The sequence below is a fragment of the Trachurus japonicus genome, chromosome 3 (genome assembly GCF_045865225.1).
Source record: "Trachurus japonicus isolate A0001 chromosome 3, Traja_1.0".
Taxonomy (NCBI): Eukaryota; Metazoa; Chordata; class Actinopteri; order Carangiformes; family Carangidae; genus Trachurus; species Trachurus japonicus.
Window position 1 is genome coordinate 14,717,474 of NC_140909.1, and position 25,214 is coordinate 14,742,687.

Below are 25,214 nucleotides of genomic sequence, written 5' to 3' on the forward strand. Positions count from 1 at the left end.
GACAGTAGGAGAGTGAAACACCGCAATGCCCCAAAACATCACTGTGGTGACAACTGTTGGATGGCCGCTCCTGGAGATGATGGGAAAACTTTATCAGTGAAGGTAACAGAATTATTTAGACAGCATTTGATGAAGCTAATACAACTGAGACTAGTATTAGGGTCAATGACAAATAAGGGTTGGCAAGATAAGCAGTCAGAAATATCTTTTGTTGTATTTCTATATTTAGATTTTTATGCATTTTGGCAATACTGAGCAGGACTTATCCAAATATCACCACTGTTTTCTGTATGAAGTGCGACAAATTATGTAAAATTTGACAAGAACCATAGTTTTGCGTTTACAAAAATGAATTACATTCATTCCACATTTGAGTACAGATTTATTTTCCTGTATATTTTCAGATTTTTATGAAAGAATACCAGTTATACTACTTGACATTGGGTTGCATCACGTCAATGACCCATTATACACAAAAAACGTTGTGTTGTGATGGAGTAGTGTTAGAAAATCAAAGGATACAGAAATGGATAGTGGAGTGATGAGGAAATAATAAATGAGTATGTAAACTTGAACTAATTAGAAATTGGAAATACTGGGGGGCTGTCACGTGACAATTATGTGGCAGCTGGTTTTTCTGTACTGTCTTGCACTTGTGTTTACTTCCTGTCATGTCTTAGCCTGTAGCTGTGGGGCTAAACATAGCTGCTGTGGACTGATCTGCCTTATTAACTTTTCTGGCACAGATGACTGTGGTCAAATTAATATGATCTTTACGATGGCTGACCGACATGCTACAAGGTGTTCTCACAGAAGTTTGTGGTAAAGCAATATGCAAATGGTGCATAGGCCGACACCAGAAAACAAACTGGGACCATTATAATTATTAACAAAGACAAGTGACCAGTCTAAGAATTAAGAGCATGCGTCATACACACCTATAAATTGTTTAACCACAAAAACGTATGAAAAACTGGAGTCAGTGATGAACCTACATTCGTCGAATTAGTGCTGATAATTGGCCAAATGTAGATGATGATGTGGTAACTGCTTTCATTGCTGCCAAGCCAGCTTATGTTTTGTTTAAGCAGCACAAATATTCACCGCTCACTGCACATGAAGGCAACAAGTCCAGGCAGGTTGGCAGACAGGCATCGTAGTAAAGGAGGAGATCGTTGCACTAGAAAATGTGTGTGTTTTAGACTGAGCAGCAGATATTGCAGATTTGGATGTGGCAATGTTTTTTATTGTGCTCTGGCAGCACTGGGTGATACATTGAAGTTCAATCTGCTGCATTTCACAACAGTTTCCATTTGAGTATTTCTACTGAACCTTATATTTACTTAAACCTTTTCACTGTGGATCTAGAAGTCAGACAGTACAAAGCTTCATAGGACACTTCCACTGGTTGCTCTCACTGACAGCTTTTAGATACATTATTATAGTGGAAATTAACCTCAGTGTGTTCCACAGTAAGTATATGAAGGGTTACAGCTCCTCTGTGCCCGTTGTTCTCCACAGAGTCCAGACAACAGACAGCTGTTGTTGTGATGATGAGGTCACGCCTGTCTGAAAGGACACTGGAGCCAGAGAGAGCGACTGTCTGATGGGCTGACTGTCTTTGCTTCTTCCTACTTAAGTTATGGAAGAGTAGGTGGAGTGAACATTAAAAGTGACAGGTAAATGCTGCACTGTTGGACTAGTCAGGATTTCAAGAAGCAGGAAGGAAATGTAAGGAAGTCACACTATCTGCACCTTTTAGCTCATAGTTAGCTTTCAGTCACTATTTGTCTATTATTATATGGAAATATGCTTTTTAAATTTGTATATTTTAAGATATTAAAGCAGAAGTAAGCGATCTGGTCGTTTTGGCTAACTTCCTGTCAGTCGATGGAGTTAGCAGTCCCCGCCCTCGTCCCTACGTCACCACATTCATGCGCATCCCTTGGCTGCACACACAGAGAGGACCGCCCCTTCATGCCGTTCTCTCTCCTCATTGGATAAAGGTTGTAGGATACAAGGAAAGTTTTCTCCTCGGCTTACAGCAGAGCAGAGTGACTGACAGACCCGTGTTTCAGAGCAAACACTCTATATAAGTGATTGCTGTCGGAAGATATAACTATTTAAGACTTATATTAACACAAATATTCCGCTTACTTCTGCTTTAATCACCAGTGGAGTTTCCCTGACTTCTCAGACAGAGGGGGTTTGCACAATATCCTCCTCCTGAACACTGCCCCCTAGGTAAAACATCCACTGATGCTCCCTGACCTCCTTATAGTCATGTTCCTGAACTTTACCAGAGCTTTGTGTTTCCACCTTGTGAAGTTCCCCCCACAGGCTCAAAGAACTGAATGGCTTTGGATCCTCTCTGCCTCCTAAGCCATTCTACAACTTACTCAAAAGCTTTAAAATGTTGAGGGTGTGACTCATTTTCTCACTGAACGCGTACTGAATGGAATCTAAGTTTATTACTTCCTTGAAACAGTAAAACCCAAACGCCCTCCTCCTCACTGTACTTCCCTCTTCCTTTATCCCTCCCCCTCCCTGCCTGCCTGTCCTCCACCCTCATTAGCGCCCCCCCCTTTCCTCCTCCATCCCTGAGTTGGCCTTCAAGGCATCAGCATACCAGCCAATGGTAGAAAAGAGGATGTGGCACTAACCCCCGCCTAGATCACTCACACTCCAACCAATGAATTTACACAAAGGGGGCAGGGCTCACGCTCGGCTCCTCCCTGCACCTTCTCTCTCTCTCTCCTCCTCTCTGCCTCCTGCGCTAAACTTGCTGTCTCACTCATGCTTCCTGGCTTCACTCACATGCACAGAGAAAGAAGAGCTGTAGAGTCTTAGCGGCACATGGAGAAGCTCTGTCTATTTTAAACCACACCGGATTGAACTCGGGATATTTTTATATCTCTTGCAGCGTGTGAGAGAGTTTATGTTCAAAGCAGAGCCAGAGCAGAGTTTCTCTGTCTTTTTGTTACCTTTTTATTTTTGGATTTTTATCCATCTGGCTGTAGGTGAACGTGTGTGACAGAGAGGGAGAAAGAGAGAGAGTGTGTGTGTGTGTTCAAGTGAGTCTGCATGTGTGTGTGAGAGACAAGAAGGACCAGGATGATTGCGGCCCAGCTTCTAGCATATTACTTCACTGAACTGAAGGATGATCAGGTTAAAAAGGTGAGTGCCTTCTGTTTCTTCCGCATCTGTCTTAGCTGCTCTTTTTGTCTGTGTGTGTATGTGTGTGAGACACAGAGAAAGAGACTGAAGTGAAGAAAAAGTTACAAGTAGTGAAGAGAGAGGAGCATGTTTCGTAGAGGTCATTGAGTTCATTCACATGCCATCATGAAAACTTTGCTGTAAAGCTGTAGTTGTGTTGAGAAGTGTTCACAGATCTTTTTTCAGGAAGTGAATAAAACACTGGTCATGTGCAGAGAGCGGTGTGAGACATGACTGAGATGTTCTTATAGTAATGGGTGATGGATCCGAATCAGCCTGGTCCAGTGGGACGTGACTAACTGCACAGGCGTGGGTTTGTGTAGTAAGATGTGAAAGTAGACATGACACGCGTGTGTGGCTGGCTGATGCCATGATGTAAGTTTTAAGAGGTGTGGCAAAGAGGAGAGGAGGAAGTCAGAGGCAAGCATGATAAGACAGAGGGGCAGAAGGATGACGGTCGAGGAACTTGACATGAAGGAGCAAAGACATTTGGGGGGTCACTGACTTTCCTTTCTGATCCTGTTATGATACTCTTTTCTTTGCCAGTGTAGAAAGAGACCAATCTTTCACCATATCTGCACTTACACATCATCCATAACAAGCAAGAAGAAGCAAGATTTTTATACAACTGAGAAAAAATTAACTTCTTTAAGGAAGTTTTAAAGCATGATTGATTATGAAATGTAGCTTGAGAGAGGAGGAGAATGACATGAGGTGAAGTCCATGAATGTGCCTCTTTCATAACTCTTCAGCTGAGCGGCCCCCACTGTAAGACTCCAGGGACAACACTGACTGGACCACTCAGAGTGGTGAGTGTGTGAGCGCAGCTTTTTCCAGTCTCCACACTTCCCAGTCCCACTGATCAACTGTGCCATATAATACCACGTTGCCAGGAAACAACCTCATTTATTTGTATTCTGTAATCAAACATAGTCCCTTAACTTAAAACTGAGTCAGGACGTTACAATGCCTTCTGACTCTTTGGGAATGTGATCCTCACATTTCGTCCGAATTTGAAATACCGGCCCAACATGTGCTTTTAATTCACATATTGCGCAAGGGCCCTTTAAGGTCTCCTGCTGATGATGTCACACGTGATTACCGACTGCAGATTATGCATAAAACCAAATGCTGCGGGTTTTTTTCTGTGTCGATGGAAAAAAAAAGAGCCACATTTTCTCTTTTGTTTTTCTCAGTTGAGTTAAATTGTGCATTCTTTATTCATCTAAGACAAGACACAAAGCTGTCATACCCAGGTGTGCCTGCTGCGCCGGCGTCAGATCACAGTCTGTTAGGTTAAAATACATTCATCAGCAGCAAGGATCTGCTGTAATACAACACATCTCCCTCCTGCTTTACTCCTGCTCTCTTCCTCTCCCTGCCTCCCTAAAATAGGCCAGCTTTGAACCATGTGACCACAGGTGACGGGAGGAGAAGGCTTACACACAAATACACCCACACGCTCACACACAGTGCCAGGTGTGTTGCTATTGTGTGGCTTTTTCAAAGAGCAGGGTTAGTCTATAGGCCTCAACCACAGCTCGGGATTTAAATGGCCGTAAAGAAGTGAAAGTGTGAAGATAATTTCAAATCTCCCGTTGACTGGGTTGTGTCTGTGGTTGTCAAAGAGGCCCAATCAGCTGAGTGCATCTCCACTCCGCTCAGCCCACTGCACTGTCCTTGACTTTAATCCCTGATACACTGTCAGCAGTGTTTTGATGTGTGTGTATGTGTGTCTGGGTGAGGTTGAAGAAGGTTTGGTGCAGGAGAGGGCAACGTAGAGGACGGTATTTTTCCACATGGCGAGGCTGTGCGTGCACAACACCGCGGACACGCACATGCACAATGGAGTCAGGTTTCAGTGGCTCCCTGAAGCACCTCACAGTGACAAGGAGAACGGGGCATTGTTTGGAGGAATGCAAACAGAAAGGAGACAGAGAAGGAGTGAGACTGGAGAAGAAAAAGGGAGGGAAGGGAGGGAGAGGTGGAGAGAGTAATCTCTTCCTTCCTGAAACTCAAACAGTTTGAGAGAAAGTTGTGTGTCAGAGGTGTGTTTAAGGGGAAACATGGCCTTTACAGCCTCATGCGTGCAAACCACAGAGGCCTCGTGCAACCTCACCGGGGGGGTGTCACTTTACTCGACAGTGGTGAAAAAAACAGACACTCCTTTTTTAGTCAGAAATTTCACTGATAAACTAAGAGGGTGTGTAATTGTGATGAAGACAGTGGTGTCTTTTATTCGTGCTTGGTGTAAAGCCCACACTAAAGATGTTTATCTGAATTGAGTGAGATCAGATGATGCCCCACTGCTACCAAATAAAGTGCTTAGACATGGTTTCCAGCTGCAGAGTGCTGAGTCATAGTACAGTGATGCTAATGTCTTTCCTGCAGCATGAACTGAATTTAACCTGTAGTTCAACCGATGTCTCTTAGTTTCATGTGGAGACAATGTGGACAATGCCTGCTTTTAATCCTCTCTTTTGCAACAACGACCTGGCGGCTCAAGCTAGGAACACATTGTTATTTATGTGGACCGGCTAAGAATGCATTCTCATTCAATTAGCTGATTAGGAACACATGCCTAACCGCCACTTCACATATATTATAATATTATATATTATGTGAGTTACTGAGAACCCAGCCAAAAACACCATTTATGAAATATTAAACATTATATTCTGTATGTGCAATTTGTATCATTGGCAATGATCAATGTGGAACCAGAAGAGGAAGAGGCGACATAGTGATAAGAGTAATATAACAGTAAGTGCAGTAGCAGTGTTTAGCAGCAGCTGGCATGAGCAGAATGATCTGGCAGTAGATCGACGTGTTGAAGTGCCAAACATGAATGGATCTGTTTACATCAGCTGACACCTAGAATAGTGCACATGATCTACACTAAACTTGTACAGGCTTAATTTCTTCATTCACAGAAACAAATGCACACGTGTTTTCCAGCATGTTCAACAGAGTCGTACCACAACTTAGTACTGTATGTGTTCCTCTAACATTGAATGGAAAATATTTGAACACTTGGTTAACTCATGCTTTGCTGATCCATGTGTAGCCCAAAACTTGGACAGGACTGAATTGAACACCACTGGACAACTGTATGCATTATGTATAATGTGTTTTTATCTGGAACAGAACTGTGAAAATGAATTTCCCCTCGGGGACAATAAATTATGAATCTGAATCTGAATCTAATAATAATAAATTGTATTTAGAAAGCACCTTTCAAGCCACTCAATGACACTTTACAGAGGAGTGCATAAGATAAAATCATCAATAAACAACATCCAAACACAAGAAACATACAATAAACAACATTATTTTGAATGTTGCTTATTGTATGTTTCTTGTGTAAATCATCAGTAAAAATAAATACATAAAAAGAGCAAATATTAATGTACAACAATGCATTAAACTGTGCAAAATGAAGGGAGTGTTGGAGTTATGGGTGCAATAAAAGTGTAATAAAAGTGCAATATACTCTTTCAGTGATTAATCATATAGTAGTCCGAACAGTTCTTCAGTAACAGGCTGTCTGCGCTGTGAAGGTAAAAAAACAACAACTTTATTTTCCCTGAGTCCAAATTAATATAGGATGTTTCTGTACATGCTGTCGTAGGAAACTCCAGACATTTTTGGTGCAGTGGCTCTTTCTACATCTGCTTTCCTCATGTTCAACAGAGAACCTGGGTCAAACAGACTGAATGCAAATATACATGAACATGTACACAACAACAAACTCTTAGTAACAGATATTTTTAAACAGTTTTAATGTCTTATCATAAGGACAAATACCCATCGTGACATGAGAATGAATTAGCAGGTTGTCAGTGTAGTTGACTTTTAATTGCTCTCCTTTAAACTGTTCAATCTGAGTTGGATTGTTGATTTGTCACATGAGTGATTTGGTAATTCTGCTGGAATAGGCCTATATACAGTATGTTTATTATATAGCAACTATAGTGGCATTAAGTTTGCATGTGCATTGTTAATTTTTCTAGGTGTCTCTGTGGTTGTGACAGCTGAAGAGTGTAGTATTTGTGTGTAGTCACAAAAAGCCAGTGGGGGGTTTGTTGTTTACTGTGTAATTGGTATAACAGATGCTGAGGGCCTGCAGCGAGGTCTTGAGGGGAGGGCGTTGACAGGCACCAACATGTCACTGCTGTGAAAATGTCTTGTCAAAATTCAGAGTAGACCTCAGTGTAAAATATAACAGTGCTGTCCAGAAGCTTAACAGCACTGATGTATAATTATAAAATTGAGAGGTTACATTTTCTCAGCTGTGTCTGACAAGAGCATGTGCTAATGAGCTTTCATCCCAGAGACTCCACATTTAGACACATTATAGGGAATGTAACACCTACAGAGTTGTTAAAGTTGGACAATACTGGCCCCATGTAGGTGACTCTCCAGCCTTGTTGGCTCACAGCCTGTTTGTATTATTCAAAACCCGTTAACGTCCATCTGTTGTGTGACAAAAGCTAGGCTGACCACTTAAAATCTCAAATCTCATCACAGCTGATTCTGTTATCATATTCTATGTCACCCTGTAAACTGTCTTTTATTGTCCTTTTCAAATCATCAAAATCAAACTATATTTATAAGTAATATCTGTTGAACTGGATTGTTTCTACTGAAAAGTCAATATCTGTCCTCTCACCCCCAAAACTGGAAATTGTTCTGCTCCAGTTACTAAAGACCAGCGCTATACAGGAAATGCAGTTAATGTGTGACTCCTTAAACAGGAAGTTACTCAATTCCTTTCCTACTCAATGCCTGTTACAATGCGTAATACTAGTAAATTATACACAGAGCCATAACAAACGTCATAGTACATATGGAATAGTTGGTTTGTGAATACTGAATCATGTGAGCATGTGTGTGCACTAGTCTGACCCTGTGATTGTTATGTATTTCATACAAAATATCATAAAAACCACTGGGAATCACCTGGTTTTCTGCACTGATTGATCATGAAATGTGAAATGATTTTAATATAAACCACAAATACAGAGAATCACGGTGTCTTTAAACTAATATCACACAAACAATTAAAATATCTTGTGTCTTTATTGAACATATCCTCAGCTGAGTAAGTGTAGTATTTAAGTAGTGTTTAATACATATTTAATCATGGGTCAAACCTCCTTTGGCATCAGATACCTCAGACCAGCTCCTTTAGAAGCTTCTGATGAGATATTTATAATGATAATTCAGAGATTCATATAGTGTTGAACTCTTTGGGACAGTCCACATAATCTCTACTAAATAATGGTCTAGGCCAGAAACGTGGATTTTCTTTGTTTGCATTCTTTCTGTTGTAGATTTATTTATATTTTTAGTCTCATTATCCAACAGCAACACCCACACCCATCTACTGCGCTTCAGCAGGTGGACAGTCACACTGATGTCATCCTATAAGATACCTTGATAAATATGGAGACATATGGAGACCATGCATGTTCTTCGTGAATAATTCAACCTTAGTTTCATCAGCCCATAAAACACTTCCCCAGTTGTGTTGTAGACGGTCAAGCTGCTCTCTGGTGTTTTTTCGGCGAGCTGCTGGTTCTTCCGTGATGTTGATGGCAGGATACCATCCTCCATGACTTGTGTAGGGTAGACACATGAACAGAGACTAAATACAGTTACAATGAGGCTAGTTGGAGTCATAAATCATCTCCATACTCTAGTCTAATGGTCGATTGATGAATATTTAAACTCTTTGAGGTGATTTTATAATCTTTTCAGTGTTATTTATGAGTCGGTGCAGCTGTAACCCACACCTCCTCTCCACGAAAGAAAACCCCTGACTCTAATTAGCTCTTTTTAATGTCATTAGCTGAGGGCTTCACGTACTACGCGTACTACACGGAGCCTACTACACATACTACATGTACTACACTATGAATGGTGGAATTATATTTTTAGTGTTGGACAAGGACAGTACTCTAATTTGGGAGTTGATAAGATAGTGTTTGTTTATAATTATGACTGTATCTGACTGTATTGATATGCAGATGGACTTAATGTAAAGGGTTAATTGATTTTTTTTTCTTGCCTCTGTTGCAAAGATTCTGGGAGTGAGTTATGAAACAGACTGGTGATAATCCAGTTATGAGTCCTACTGACAACTGGAAGAGTTAATCCTGCTTAGCTTCACCGTCATTTTACAGAGCAGGTCACAATGAACATGACACTTAACCAGAGTTATGTGTGACTAATATTGTGCTCGTGGTTTGCCACACTGTCAGATCATAGAGCAGGTCTTTGCTTCACCACACTGTGTGATGCAACAGTCGATTTCACCAGCATTGTTAAACATCCTGTTCCCTGAAAGGCCATAGCCTACAGCTGTTGTGTCTGTGACATTTTACACACTGGGTTTCAACGGGTAATGAAACTGCTCAAGATGTGTGATTCCCAGACCTGTGCTCTATCTGCAGATATTGTATTTCTGACATGAACTATTCAAACGTTTTCATAAAGTCATAAAATGTCATCAATTTGAAGTTTGTTGTTGTTTCAATGCGTTTTTCCTTATCTTACTTTGTGTTACACTGATGGCGCTGTGTTTTTTATTATACACTGACTGCACAGATGCATTTAAAAACTTAACGATCCTGCAATAAAGAAATATAAAAGTATTTTTTATGTTATATGGCTGTGATTCATGTAAGGGTTAAGCAAGCTATGATTAAAGATTTCAATCAATCAGGGAGTGGATTATCTTCACGGGTGACTAAAACGTTATGGGATGAGGAGTTTGTTTATGGAGATGTTTACTGCATCATTGTGCTTACAGTAACTGTGATTAGCAAAGCCAGTAAATCTCTGTTACTTCAGTTGGAACTCATAAGTTAATTAGCAGAAGTGTGACAGGAAGATGTTGCGTATACTGGATTTGTGGTTGATTGATTGTCAAGATTAAGGAGACTGATGCTTTTGTTTTGTTTGTTTGTTTAATGTTTCATTTCAGATCGATAAGTACTTGTACTCTATGCGTTTCTCTGATGAGACGTTACTGGACATCATGCAACGGTTTCGGAGGGAGCTGTCCAAAGGACTGGGACGGGACACTAACCCCACCGCTACACTAAAGATGCTGCCAACGTTTGTGCGATCGATCCCCGATGGCTCAGGTGAGTTCCTCTGACCCTCACTGAATGGGTATCCACAAAGGCCGCCCACAGTGTTTGTGAATGTGAAGCCCACATTTGGAGAATCCTATAAAGAAGGAAGAAACTGAAATTGAAAAGTATATTTTGACCAACACCACTCAGCTCTGTAAAGTTACAGTCGTTCATTCACCAAGACTGTGTATTGTGATGAGGAAGAGGCCTGACAACCATGAGGTGTGTCCAGATCTACACGTGTTTGGCATAAGGGGAGGAAATGAGCTATAACCATAAAGACAGGAAATGTGCTGTGATGTTAGCCAAGGTTGTTCTAGCTGTGAGTCAACAGTGCTATAACAAATAGAGTGTTTGTAGATAGATTAGATTAGTAGGAGAACCACTCACGACAGTTGGCGATGACGACAATTGAAGGTGTTTATCTGATTGAATAACTATACAATCCTGGAAACTGTGCTGATTGTTAAATCTGTCGTACAGAGAAATGATCATTCATGACACTTTCCACTCCTCATCCGGCACATCCGCTCTCTTGTGTACATTAATATAACATGAATTTGAGATCAAAATGTTTCCTCTTGTAATGCTTGCTCCCCTCTCTCTCCCTGTCTATACGTCACTATGCGTATGCTGTCTAATCCTAATTTACTGCAGTCCCGCTGCCCTTGTGATGCACGTGAAAGTGACTCAGAGTTTGTCACATAATGTACGTGATGTACTTGGGGAAGAGAGTGTGTGTGTGTGTGTGTGTGTCGGTCTGTCCTCCTCTTGAACAGAGAAGCAGATTCTATTACCTAAACATCATTGAAACAAAAGCTATTTCCTCTCTCTCTGTCTCTCTCTGTTTTTCCCTCTCCCTTGCCCACAAGCAAACACAGGTCGATACAAAGGGAATCTTAAATCTACTTTAGTCCACAACATAACAGCACGTCCAGACACACACACATACACTTAAAAGATTAGCACTAATCTTGCCACCATTGTTAGTGAGGACAGTGACAGTGAAAGTCCTAAAGTTACACCAATGCACATACAGTTGTACTACACTGTGTTTTTCTAAATACTATATGTACCTGACTTCATGTAGACTTAATGCTGCTGCTGTTCTGCTGATACTGCTTGTGTCCTTCTCTGGGCAAATGTAGAACTAAGTATTACAATGGCTTTTTTAATGCTACTGCACACATTCATGGATAAAAGTGAATTTGTTGAAGCAACAGCAGCAGTGTTTAGTGTCTAGTAAGAGAGAGCCGGAGTTAACCTATGAGTTGTGGCAACATTTAATGTTTCGCCATCATTAGATGTGCACACATGAAGCTGAACAGCATGTTCACTTTAAGACTCGAATATCGAAGACCTATCTTTTCTCATTATCTTGTAACTATCTGCTATGGTGTTGTGTTTCCTAGTTTGAAAACAGGTTCCTGCTCTTCTCTGCTGCATTTACATTCCTTCCTGATAAATTATCAGTCCCTCTGCCAAACGTAAACTGCACTGACCTGACCTTGCATTCTGATCTGTGCAAAAAGTTGCACCACAAGACAGTAGTAATGTGAAGTTACACTGCTCAGAAAGCAGGTAAAGATGGAGCACTACAAAATAATCAATAGAGCTTCTTTACTCTAAACTCTGTTTGCAGCTGCACCAGGAACTTTCTGACAAGTAGCAGCACGTCTCGTTCGTGCTTTATGTGCGTACCGTGAGATGAAGCTTTACAGTTTGTACTGAATCACGGAGTAACAAGAAGGGAGTAGACTATATCTCTATCGAGTTAGGTGGCACTGCCTGAATTATCCGCTTTTATCAGTGGTCAGTACGCTCTCTGACTTGGCTCTTTGAAGGCTTTCGCTACCCACTTAATTACAACGAGTTCATCTAAAGCTAAAGCTATAACCAACCAAAGCCAACATGCAACAGAATAAACTACTATCATCACTTATCGCCAAGTGACTACTGACTTAATGTGCATCTGATTTCCATTGGGTTTAATGGGCTAAATACGTAGTGCTCTTACATTTAACACACTGGTATTATTTACTGAACAAAACAGCTTCTCACTCTTTGTTGTTTACACAACAGTGTCAGTTTGAATTTGCTTGTTTCCCTGCTGGATAATAACAAGTTTACTCATGATAATTAACCGACGAAGCATCACCTCTGGTAAAATCTCTCGACAGCTACCACTGGTAGTGTTTTCTAATCAGTAACGAACATACAGGAAGTAGATTTTTTTACACCATATACACATATGATGATAGTTACATATATGTATGCAATAAGTATGCAAGTTTGACTTTATGTCTGTTTTGGCCCAAAGAGAAAACATAACTTCAGATAAAAGCTTTCTTTCCATACACTACTTATTCCTCATGTTGAGTGTAAGTTTCACATTGTGTGACATTAATTCAATGCAGAGTAAAAGTGAGAAGTGTGTCAGTTTGCGAAGCTGACAGAGGAAAGATGTGATATTGCATGTCTTCCTGTTGTGTAAATATCTATTTCAGAGCTGTCTTTATTAGCTGTGTGTTCATAAGTGATGTCAGCAATTTATAGAGGAAACCAAAGGACTAATGCTGGAAAGGAGCTTTATGAAAACATAAGTGTATAAGTGCATGTACCGCAAAATGACATTTCTCTCCCTCTTTTCTCTTTCTGTCCCAATAGAGAAAGGAGACTTCATTGCATTGGATCTGGGAGGCAGTAACTTCAGGATCCTCCATGTCAAAGTGAGCAGTGAGAAGAAACAGACGGTTCAGATGGAGAGTCAAATCTACGACACACCAGAGGACATAATACACGGCAGCGGAACCAGGGTAAATCTATACTGAAAAACCCAACACAAGCACACACACACACTCACACACTCACACTCTCCTCAGCTCAACCTGAAACAACCGCTCCCTCTTTCCACCTCTGTTCCAGCTGTTCGACCATGTGGCGGAGTGTCTTGGGGACTTCATGGAAAAACACAGCATCAAAGACAAGAAACTCCCAGTTGGTTTTACCTTCTCCTTCCCCTGCCAGCAGACCAAACTAGATGAGGTAAAACAAAATCAGATCAATCAACCAGTACTTTTCTTGCTTATGTAATTTACTGTCTAGCTGACTTCCCTGTGACGCACAACTCTTTCCAGGTATTATCTTTCATTCAAATACATGCAGATTACCATACAAGTCATTTACGTTGCCGTAGCTGTGATGGAGGTCCACAGTTAATACATGATTCAGGCTGTGTCCAGCAAAACCAAGTTAACCATTAAGTTTTAAACCTTCCTGTGTGGTTTCTCATTTTCCGTCTGGTTGTGTCTGTGTCTCCAGAGCTATCTGATAACATGGACAAAACGTTTCAAGGCCAGTGGAGTGGAGGGGATGGATGTCGTCAAGCTGCTCAACAAAGCTATTAAGAAACGAGGAGTGAGTCTCATATTTTTTTCTCATTTGCTCCCATTTGATGCAGCACTTCACTCCTGCATTTCTAGGTTATCAGTTGGTTTGTCCTAATGGATTTGGCAGGGATGCAAAATGGCACAGATGACAGAAAATTGAATTTGGTTTTCCTCTTCATGTGTGTTGATTATTTCAGGACTATGAAGCTGACATCATGGCTGTGGTAAATGATACAGTTGGAACAATGATGACCTGCGGTTTTGATGATCAGCGCTGTGAAGTCGGCATCATCATCGGTGTGTGACTTTAGATAGTCTCTGCCATTATTACACCTTTAAATAAATAAATAATACATTTTAAAGATAAATCAAACATGTAGAAGAGAAATGAGATCAAGCTTAAAGAGTGTATATGTCTGTGTGTTTAGGCACAGGCACCAATGCGTGCTACATGGAGGAGCTGCGTCACATCGACCTGGTGGAGGGAGATGAGGGCCGGATGTGTGTGAACACCGAGTGGGGAGCCTTCGGAGACGACGGCAGACTGGAGGACATCAGGACAGAGTTTGACAGAGAGATAGACCGAGGCTCTCTGAACCCCGGCAAACAGCTGTATGTCAAAACAAAACCACCACATCCTTATTCATCCCTAAGAGAAGCTAGATGAGCCACTACTCAATCGCAGGGGAAACACAGAATCATATGATGATTAGCTGTCAGTTACTAATAATACTGCACTTAAATAACGCTGAAGTTTGTTCTATTTTGGTTTGAGAGAAACATCATTTCAGAAAAATGTATTCATTTATTGTATATATAATATGTATATACATATATGTATATATGTAAAAAAAATCTGAATCAGAATTGCATTTAAGTAATGTTTTTAAAGTAATGAGTAGAAACTTTTTTTTATCTTTAGACTAGTGTAGCTGACTTATGATGCAGTGCTTTAAGATCTAAGTTATCCTGCATGTCTGTTATTTAAACAAGTTGCCACAGACAACTCAGAGAAAGAGGCGGCGCTCTGTGTTGGCACACTGCCCTGCCCTTGTAACATGAGAGTACTGTACTAACAATGTGAGATGCCTTTAGCCCCACCATGAGGCGAGTGGCATCTGCACATTGAAAGCTTCCTCTGAATTATGAAGTAGAAGAAATAAGTTGCCAGAAACACAAATAGCGGCATCTTTAGCTACTCTAGAAGATTCATCTGTTTGGAAAAAGACTCAGGATGTTGGGGAGGACTGTTTTACTAACTTCTCTTTTCTTTCACCGTGTCATAGATTTGAGAAGATGGTCAGTGGTATGTACATGGGTGAGCTGGTGCGTCTCATTCTGGTGAAAATGGCCAGAGAGGGCATGCTGTTTGAGGGGAGGATCACTCCTGAGCTGCTCACCAAAGGAAAGTTCGAGACCAAACACATCTCAGCCATAGAGAAGTAAGTCAAACAACATAGTCACAAACAGTAGATGTATTATCTCATTGAAGTGGATCCAAAACTGAATTGCTCAGTCGTGTTCTTTTCTGGTCAGTCATTGCGTCTCTTCCTTCTCTCTGTGCTTCTGTCCTTTTTAGGAGTAAGGAAGGACTGTCCAAATGCAGAGAGATTTTAACCAGACTTGGTGTGGAGCCCTCAACTGATGACTGCATTGCTGTGCAGCATGTGTGTAGCGTACTGATGTTGAAATAACACTTGAATCATCTGAATTCTTTCGCCACAAAAGGAATTTAAAATGTTTATTTCTAAAAACTTTCAAACAATCACAGCATTTACACTTAGATGCATTAAAAACCATGTAAAATGCAACAGATGTTTAACAACATAACATGTTAAAAAACACTTCATAGCATGAGATGCTGTGTTCATCTTGTTCTGTCATTCATTAAGGTTGGATCTGCTGCTTGATGTCTGTCTCCTCTCACCCCTGCTTTTCCCTCAGGTTTGCACCATCGTGTCTTTCCGCTCTGCCAACCTTATAGCTGCCACCCTGGCTGCCATCTTGCTGAGGCTAAAGGAGAACAAAGGCGTCTCACGACTTCGAACCACCGTGGGCATCGATGGATCCCTCTACAAGATGCACCCACAGTGAGTTAGAGTAGCCTACAATATCAACATCTATGCATTTGTATAGGCTCGGGAGTGGGTTACAAACTTGTGTTTCATGAGTCTATTTACTATCTGAAGATGGCAAAATTAAGATTTCATCACTTCAACTATTTCAGATATGCCCGTCGCCTTCACAAGGCCGTCCGTCGTTTGGTCCCGGACTCCGATGTTCGATTCCTCCTGTCAGAGAGCGGCAGTGGCAAGGGCGCTGCCATGGTGACAGCTGTGGCCTACAGACTCGCCGACCAATCGCGACAAATCGCCCAAACACTGACTGAGTTCCGCCTGACGACGGAACAGCTGCTGGAGGTGAGGACAGAGATGAAACTGTAGTGTGTGTGTGCGCATGTTTGTGTCTTTGAGTCTTTGACTATGTGTATTTTAATTAATTCAAATATCATTTATTTCTGCAGGTGAAGAAGCGAATGAGGATAGAGATCCAAAATGGCCTTTCGAAGAGCACTCAGGATTCTGCTACTGTTAAAATGCTGCCAACATTTGTACGAAGCACTCCCGATGGCACAGGTAACACACTCGTACATACTCAAGCTGGTTATATCTGGTCTGTTGTAGGAAAAAACAATCCTTAAAGTCCCACTCCCGCGACCCTTTTCGGCCATTTTAAAACCAGCTCATTAGCCATGCACATTAGCAATGCACCTCTGGGGGGTGGGCGGAGACTGCGCTGCTCTGCACCCGCCCAGCCACCTCCTCGCACCCCACCCCCCCGCTTGCTGATAGCTGGACATTGTACAATTACAGATTCAGCGCGTTTAACGTAAAACTCCACACTGGGATTCGATCCCAGACTGGTGCATAGTCCTTGCTCACAGTGCAAGCTGCTCTACCAGGTGAGCTATACCTATTATACCTTGACAGCTACACCGAGCTGTGAAGGCTTTCACCTCTGAGCCAGATGCAGAGCGGGGCGGGAGCTTGTAGCACTAGTGCCCTCCCCTGGAGCTGTGACACCCTCAACTCCAGTCTTCCTGAAACTGCCAGTTTGAGTCTGCCATTGGTTCACAGCAGTTTGAAGGCAGAAAAACTCTGAAATGCAATTTTGCACTTCCTTCTCTGCTGATAAGTGCTCTAACACAAGAAAAATGCCACAGGAACATGTGAAAAGCTCAAAAAACACGATTTTCACGGGAGTGGGTCTTTAACTGTTTAATTGATCTTCATCTTTTTGTCTGCCAGAGAATGGAGACTTCCTAGCTTTGGATTTAGGAGGAACCAACTTCAGAGTCTTGTTAGTCAAGATTCGTTCTGGCAAGAGGAGGACAGTGGAGATGCACAACAAGATCTACGCCATTCCTTTAGAAGTGATGCAAGGCACAGGAGAGGAGGTGAGGTCTATCGGTCATTTGACCCAATAATCCATGTCAGACTGACATAATTAACACAGACAGAGCACTGGAGAGACACAAGCGTGGGTTAAAGGCTTTGAACTTAACCGCCTGTTGCCATGGTGGCACAGCTAGGAGGTTGGTGCAGTGACGGTTGTTATGGCTTAGAGTAAAGAAAATAGGATAGAAGCAGAGAGGGTTGATAGGTTGGAGGAAGACGGATAGAAAGGTTGACTGGTCAAGATTAGCACTGAGTTGACAGTCTTTTAAAACATAGACATAACCCCCTTGGTTTAGGTTAATCCTGTCTGTCACCTTTTGGCCTTTTCACCCTCTGCCACCACTTCTCTTCCTGTCACTGTCTTTTTGTAACGTGTAACAGGTGTTTTAATCTTGTTTTGCCTAGTTTGACTTCTGCTTACTCTCCTATTGCACAACTTTCTTCTTTTATCAGATTTATTCACAAGTGCAGTTCAGTGAAGTTACATAACATCTAATATTTAAGGTTGCTCAAGTACTAGATTGATCACTGGAGGCTGGAAAAATGAGCAATGAAAATGAAAATGTGCACATGAACTATATGCTGCTGTGGTATCACACATTGATGTATCTGATTCTTCTCTCTGCCTCCAGTTGTTTGATCACATTGTACAGTGCATCAGTGACTTCCTGGACTACATGGGGATGAAGAACGCCCGTCTGCCTTTGGGCTTCACCTTCTCGTTCCCCTGTCGACAGACCAGCCTGGACGCTGTGAGTGCAATCCTTCTCCTTCCTTTGAGTTGCACTGTGGTGTCACTCACTCTCACTGAGATAATGTGAACTTTCAAGCAGCATTGATGGTGTTACCTTGACAGCATTGTGTTTCATGAGCCCACAGAAAGGCACCGACCCTACTGTATGCAAGATATGACAATGATCATTTGTCTGTGCAGGGCATCCTGGTGACATGGACGAAAGGCTTCAAGGCAACAGACTGTGAAGGAGAAGATGTGGTGGGACTGCTGAGGGATGCCATTAAGAGGAGAGAGGTAGGAGAGGCAGCGTCATTCAGTGAAACATAATAATGTAATGTCCGGTTTGGTGGTGATGTAGATTTGAGTGTCGTCAGCATAACAGTTGATACCAAAATTACGGAAAATATTGCCAGGAGGGAGGATATAGATGATAAAGAGTAGGGGACCGAGGACAGAACCTTGTGGGACACCACGATGGAGTGGTGAGGGTGACGATCTGGTGTTTTCTCCTTGGATGAACTGAGAACGGTCAGACAGGTAAGAATGGAACCACTGAAGAGGAATGCCAGAAACCCCAGTGCTGGCCAAATGATATAAGAGGATAGCATGAGAGACATTGTGCCAAAGGTGGAACTGAGGTCTAGGAGTATGAGTGATTAGGCCAGAATCCGCTGCTAATAGAAGGTCATGTTATTTGAGTGAGAGCTGTTTCTGTACTGTGATTGGGATGGAAACCAGACTGGAAAGGCTCAAAGAGGTTAGTTTTGATAGATAATCTTGAAGTTGGCAGGCCACTGTACGTTCAATAACTATTGAAATGAATGGAAGGTTTGAGATAGGCATGATGATGTACAAAAAAACCCCGATATAGTGATACAACATTAACTTGTTTGTTTCCTCTTTAGGAGTTTGACCTGGATGTGGTGGCTGTGGTCAACGATACAGTGGGAACAATGATGACTTGTGCCTATGAGGAACCCACCTGTGAGATTGGACTGATCGCCGGTTAGTTTACCTGAATTATTACTCTTTTTGATAAATGTCCAGTTTTCGTTGCTCCGTCCATCTAATGCGTCCGTCTGATCACAGGCACTGGCAGCAACGCCTGTTACATGGAGGAGATGAAGAACATCGATCTGGTCGAGGGAGACGAGGGACAGATGTGTGTCAACATGGAGTGGGGGGCTTTCGGAGACAATGGATGCCTTGACGACATTAGGACAGAGTACGACCGCTCTGTGGATGACTTCTCGCTCAATCCGGGCAAACAAAGGTCGAAATCTCCCTCTCTCGCACACACACATACACACATTATTCATATATCATATTGTATCATATCTGTAGTTGTGTGTGTTTATGTCTGTTAAATCTTTGGCCTTGTATGGATTTTACAGATACGAGAAAATGTGCAGCGGTATGTACCTCGGTGAAATCGTGCGAAACATCCTCATAGACATGACCAAGAGAGGATTCCTGTTCAGAGGACAGATTTCTGAGACACTGAAGACTAGAGGCATCTTTGAGACAAAGTTCCTCTCACAGATAGAGAGGTAAAAAAAAAGAGCACTGGTTTTGTTTTTGTTTATTTGCATAAATATAAAATGCATTAGTCAAGGAGATGAACAGTAACATCATCTCCTGTGAACGTGGCCTGTACACTGCTCTCAATTAGCATCTGTTGTATAACAGCATCTGCATCAAATTATCACTATTTATTTCACTACCAGGCTTCTGATGGTCTTATCCTTTAAACTTGTATTTGCATTTTGTTGAGTTAATTTCCCTTCTGCTGCTGACTCAGTCTGTGTGTGTGTTTCCAGTGACAGACTGGCTTTGCTGCAGGTCAGATCCATCCTGCAACACTTAGGACTAGACAGCACCTGTGATGACAGTATCATAGTCAAAGAGGTAAGAAACCATGCAGAACAATTATTATTTTCCCTGACTTTTTATTCTTTTTTACTTTCTTTTAATTGTATGTTTAATAATGTTTCCAATTTTTACTTTTTTGGGGTTTATTTTAATATTTAAATATGCTATATGTTTATGTTTGTGTGTTTTTTTTCTTTTTCCAATTTTTTACTGTTAAATGTTTTGTTTTTATGTAAAGCACATTGAGTTGCCCCTTGGTGTGAAGTGCACTATATAAACAAAGCTGCCTTGCCTCACCTTGTCTTGCATTACGGTCAACCCTTGATAATACCACAAAAGCAGCTACAGTATCAACACAAACCCTTGTCCCTTGTTTCACCACACATGGTATTTGCAGAGAATACAGCATTTATATGCAAAGCTACATCAGTTGTGTACCTAATAAAATAGCAGCTGAGTGTAAATACTGCACAGTGAACACAGTGAAAGAGTCTAAGACACATAATACATTGTTATCAGGCTTGTTTTGTGAAAGAGCCAGGCATATGAGGCGATACAGGAGTCAACATTAAGCAAAGGTTGAGTTACATTTGTTATATTTGTGGAGCTCTGACTGGGCAAACTGTTGCATTTACAGTTAGTTAACTGTTGCAATAATGATGATAACGGTTTTCTTTTTTAGGTTTGTGGAGCGGTGTCACATCGTGCTGCTCAGCTGTGTGGGGCAGGAATGGCGGCTGTGGTCGATAAGATCAGAGAGAACCGAGGACTGGACCACCTCAACATCACCGTGGGGGTGGATGGGACACTCTACAAGCTGCACCCACAGTGAGTTTATTTCATCAATAACTGATCAGACAAACTTATTTACTGAAGTCTACTGAAGTGCATTAAAAAATCAAGGTGAGATGTGACCTATGACGACCAGGCCATGTGCTACTCAGTACGGACACATTCACCTTATTTACATTTCATTTGTGTTTGAGTACTGGGGTGGAAAGGACTACAGTACGCAGGAGACAAATACAAATAGAAACAAGGACAGGCTCCACCTGTTGTGGGCGATGACAAGAAGAGCTACAGGCTATAACGTCACAAACACGTCCTTGTTTGCTATTTTAACAACTTTAACTGGAAGCTGAATTGTATTTAACCATGTGGCTTCTTACTACACTTTGGGAACAGTGGTAACATACTGTTCACTGCTCTGATACACTGAAGTGGTGCACAGCTAATATAATGACAAACCAAAGGCCTTGTGATCATTTTAGTAACAATGAGCCAGTTCATGGCACGCAGAGTACAAGTCAGTGGGTTACATTAATTTAGCAGACTCATGTCTCATGCTTTATTGCACTCAGGTCATGTTGAATCATAATCAAATAAAACACATTTTGCCGTTTGCACTATACAAGAGAGACGCCTGAGTTCAGGTGGATTCTCTCACATAATTAAACACAATTATTTATGAGGTTATTGTTATGGGTCATGTCAATTGATCACGTGTCATGGGCAAAGTTCTTAATCCTTTCAGTTTGCAGTCAGTGAACAAGAAACTGCCTGTCCTGGCCATGTTAGCTTACAGTAACATAAACAAAGTCTTAATTCCTCCTTTAGCCAGACAGGAGAGCTCTGGCTGTTTGGCACCAGCACCTCAGTTTCCAAAATGCTGTTAAACTTGTTAAACAGGCACGTTTTCAGGCCTCTGACCTGCAGGCTGATTCAGGCCAACTCTGGTAAAACAGGATCGCTCTTACCGAGGCGTTGGTGCCGTACACTGCTTCACCTAAAAACATACATTTAGACTCTCTCTGTTTTTCAAATTTGGTTCAGTGCAATAACACTGTGTCAAATCTTTTCTCTCTCTCTATAGCTTCTCCCGGATCATGCATCAAACAGTCAATGAACTGGCTCCTCAGTGTAATGTCAACTTCTTGCTGTCAGAAGACGGCAGCGGGAAAGGAGCTGCACTCATCACAGCCGTGGGCTGTCGGCTGAGAGAAGAGCTGAACAATAAATAGAACATATCTCCTGTCTCACTCTTACCTCCCCACTTTTCTGGGTTCCCCTCGTACTCTTGTCTTTCACTATCTGCTCACCCATTGTCTCCTTTTCCTCCTAAATCAAATCAAACCAGTCCAGTCAATGCGCCATGCTCCAGTAGCTGCTTTAGTCTGACTATGTGACAGAGTGAGAAAGAGATAGCTTTCTCTGCTTTGTTAAGTAGCAGAGAGTCAGGCACTGTGTTGTAGTTAGATCATGATTGATTAACCATTGTAACAATAGCCAAAATTCTTATTGTCTTTGTATTTTTATGATTTCTGAGGTTAAACTCATCTTAGTGATAAAGCATGCACACTCAGCTCCTGAGAAACTGTGCAAGTCAGAAAAAGAAAAAAAAACTTCACACACAAAGACCATACACAATGCTTCAATGTCGCCATCTGGAGGACTCCTCTGATAACTGAAGTCTGTTGAAAAACAGCAAATACGGCTGCTTCAGGGCCATTTTAACAAAACATTGCAGTACCAAACAAAAAAACAAAACTTGGATCCTTGCAACATGTTTAGTAGAGGCAGGGACATAAAGAAAAACACTGGTCCAGTCCAAAGTCACCAAAGTGTGTCTGCTGTAGGCTACTCACATATTTTAAAAGGGAATTAAGTGATAGGCATATAATAGTACATATATGTGTGTGTAATGACATGAATGGGAATATTTTTGTTTTAAGTTTTTAATATCTTACCCAGATATAATACAATATGTTATACATACAATGATGCTATTTATTTTATTTTTATATCGGGAGATGTTGAAAAATGTTACTGTTGCAATAATGATGCACTCAGACGAAGCCGTCGTCCAAAATGCCCTCAGACGGCACCTGCGCTGTAAACGAGGCCATGACACAATGACGGAAGAGGGACTTGATCTACAGGGAAAAACCGTGTCACATGTTCATCGAATGTGCAGATTGGTTCTAATTTGAGACAACAATCCTACTCTGCTCTAATGTACTCTACTGTAAAATACGTCCAAAGAGCACTTGTATTTTACCAAGTAGAAATCCTGTTGTTGGTACTGATCACAGCTGCTGATAGTTTGTTGTCTTAAGAGGTGTTGGCTGCCCTCATCACCACAGGGGGCCTATACCTATCACCTATAGTAACAGTCATGAACATGAATGTGGTGCTAACATTGATGCCAGTGGAACAACAATGGCCAAACTGTGTGTAAGCAGAGTGTTACAGTAGCTAAAAACGTTACGGGGTATTTAAACCCTCCGGAAATAAAGCTCCTTCCCACACTCCCTGTTCTCCATGTGCTCCTAAAGGCTCAGAAGTGAACTACTGTATGACTAGCAGCACAATTCTTACAAATTCAATATTTATTTTTGCTCTTTTTTTGAAGAGAAATGATCATATTGATGACTGCTACTCTTGATACTCACTGAAGGATTTGTATTTATAAAGATTTATTTGATCATTCAGGTCTCTGAGATATTTTTATTTTAGGCTGGCCTTTTTAATCTCACATAAAGATACCCCTGACTATATTTTTAACATGTAATATATGTATACATACAGATTACCACCAGTTAAACCTGAAGCAATCAAAGTGCAAACTAGTTTAATGTCCATTCCCACTTACTGCCAAGCTAAAGAAGGCCAGCCTCTCCAGCAGGTCCTCAGCTACCCTGCCCTCAGAGGTCATATCAGTCAAAAAGCCGTCCCCATCACACGAAACACTTAATCTCTTTGCCTCTGTTCACGAAACCCAGACTGTATCTGTCCAACACTGTCAATCAACTAGTGACTAAATAAAACCAAACCTGTGTCAATCTGACGTTGTAGTTCTTTACACCACAGACTTTGCAGAAGAAGAGGAAGAAGCTCAGACCCAAATGTCTGTTATCATTATTCCCAACGCACTAACTCCACTGCATTTGTATCACTGCTATCACATTTATTAAGCTTAGTACTTTTCACAGCATCACTGTGTGTGTTTTAAAGTGAAAAGTTTGTTACAATGAATCAAAAGTCTGTTTTGTTGTTGTTGTTTTTTTACTACATTCTGAAATGTTAACGCTACATGCTCCAATTTGTACAACACTATGTCGACTCAACTGTAAATGTGAAACCATCACACAAGCTATTTACATTTGAACTTCATGAGAACATTTTACATGAAACTACTCAATAGATGTTCAAGTTTAATTTTACATCAGATTCTTCTAAGTATAGCAGCACTTTGACTTTTCTTTAATCTGGACTCTACTGTACACACTGACCATGAAAAATTATTACAGTTGCATGAACCAGTGAGATCACAACAAATGACAGACCACATGACTGCACACCATGTGACAGACATTTCAAAGAAAACCATACTATACAGCAATAGAGATATGCTAACAATATAGTTCATGTTAGAGATATTCAGCAGGTTCTGTGAAATGAGGTCAACTCAAGGATGATGATTCTTCATTAGTGTTGATGTTGTATAGAAACAGGAAGTGCTTCCTCCACTGCTTCCACTGTCACACAGGATGTCCTGTCTTATGATTAGAAAACGCTGAGGTTGCTCCTGTCGCTACATATTAATTTAAACACTCATGCTGTTTCAGTCACTTCCTACTTTTTGCTAGTATGGCATTTGTTATGTGGTCTCCAAAACAGCCAATCCCAGAGTAGCTATAAAGTTACTGTAATTTGCACTATGGGTCTAATTATGAATGATGCCAAGGTTGGGGGCACAACTGCACAAATAAAGGCAAAAAAGGCCAAAAATATACTTTAAAAATAAATGAAAAGAGTAGTAATGATTTTAATTATTAAAATGTCCCATTAAGTTTGAAGTCCTGTGTCCTGTAGCAGACGAAGGGGGGAAAAAGCGTTAAGGCTCAGTGCTGATGCCAGTGGACAGTTCATCCATTTTATGCACTTGAAATCCACAGATTAGAGACTCCACAATTACATTAAAACAGAAAGGATTTACAATATGGAGAAAGATAAGTAGCTTCATCTTCAGACTTTCCCCCAGGGAGCAAATGCTAATAATGCCAGAGCAAGTTGTTGTTTCGTGTGCAGATGCATTTTCTTGCATTTATAGCTGTAGTATTTTTTTATGTGGTCACTTTTGACCAGTTTTGGTGTTGGCAGAAAAACATCCATCAGCTTTATAGACACATTCATTCATTCACTGTCACAAAGAAGGTTCAAGGTCCCAAGTCAGGTCTAATGCAGATTTCCTTCCCTTTCCACATGGATGAACGTCAACGTTGTTTGACCATCTCTGATTGGCTGTTGGCTCATTTATCTTTGTCTTCATCCAAAAAATTTTCTTTTTCTTTTAGGGTGACTTTTAACATCAGTCCAGGGACAACAGATGCAAAAT

At 41.2% G+C, this 25,214-nt stretch overlaps 1 protein-coding gene across 1 annotated transcript; it reads left to right on the plus strand.

Annotated features, from left to right (window-relative positions):
* The first annotated feature begins 2,805 nt into the window (after nt 1-2,805).
* LOC146989744 (hexokinase-1) lies at nt 2,806-21,846 on the plus strand. The gene is made up of 21 exons (XM_085763428.1): nt 2,806-3,177; nt 10,208-10,370; nt 13,029-13,177; nt 13,287-13,406; nt 13,683-13,778; nt 13,948-14,047; nt 14,179-14,362; nt 15,037-15,192; nt 15,330-15,417; nt 15,695-15,840; nt 15,978-16,170; nt 16,275-16,386; nt 17,059-17,207; nt 17,841-17,960; nt 18,143-18,238; nt 18,850-18,949; nt 19,034-19,217; nt 19,339-19,494; nt 19,765-19,852; nt 20,499-20,644; nt 21,690-21,846. The coding sequence occupies exons 1-21, from the start codon at nt 3,115-3,117 to the stop codon at nt 21,835-21,837; spliced, it is 2,757 nt and encodes a 918-aa protein (XP_085619554.1). The 5' UTR covers nt 2,806-3,114; the 3' UTR covers nt 21,838-21,846.
* The last annotated feature ends 3,368 nt before the right edge of the window (nt 21,847-25,214 follow it).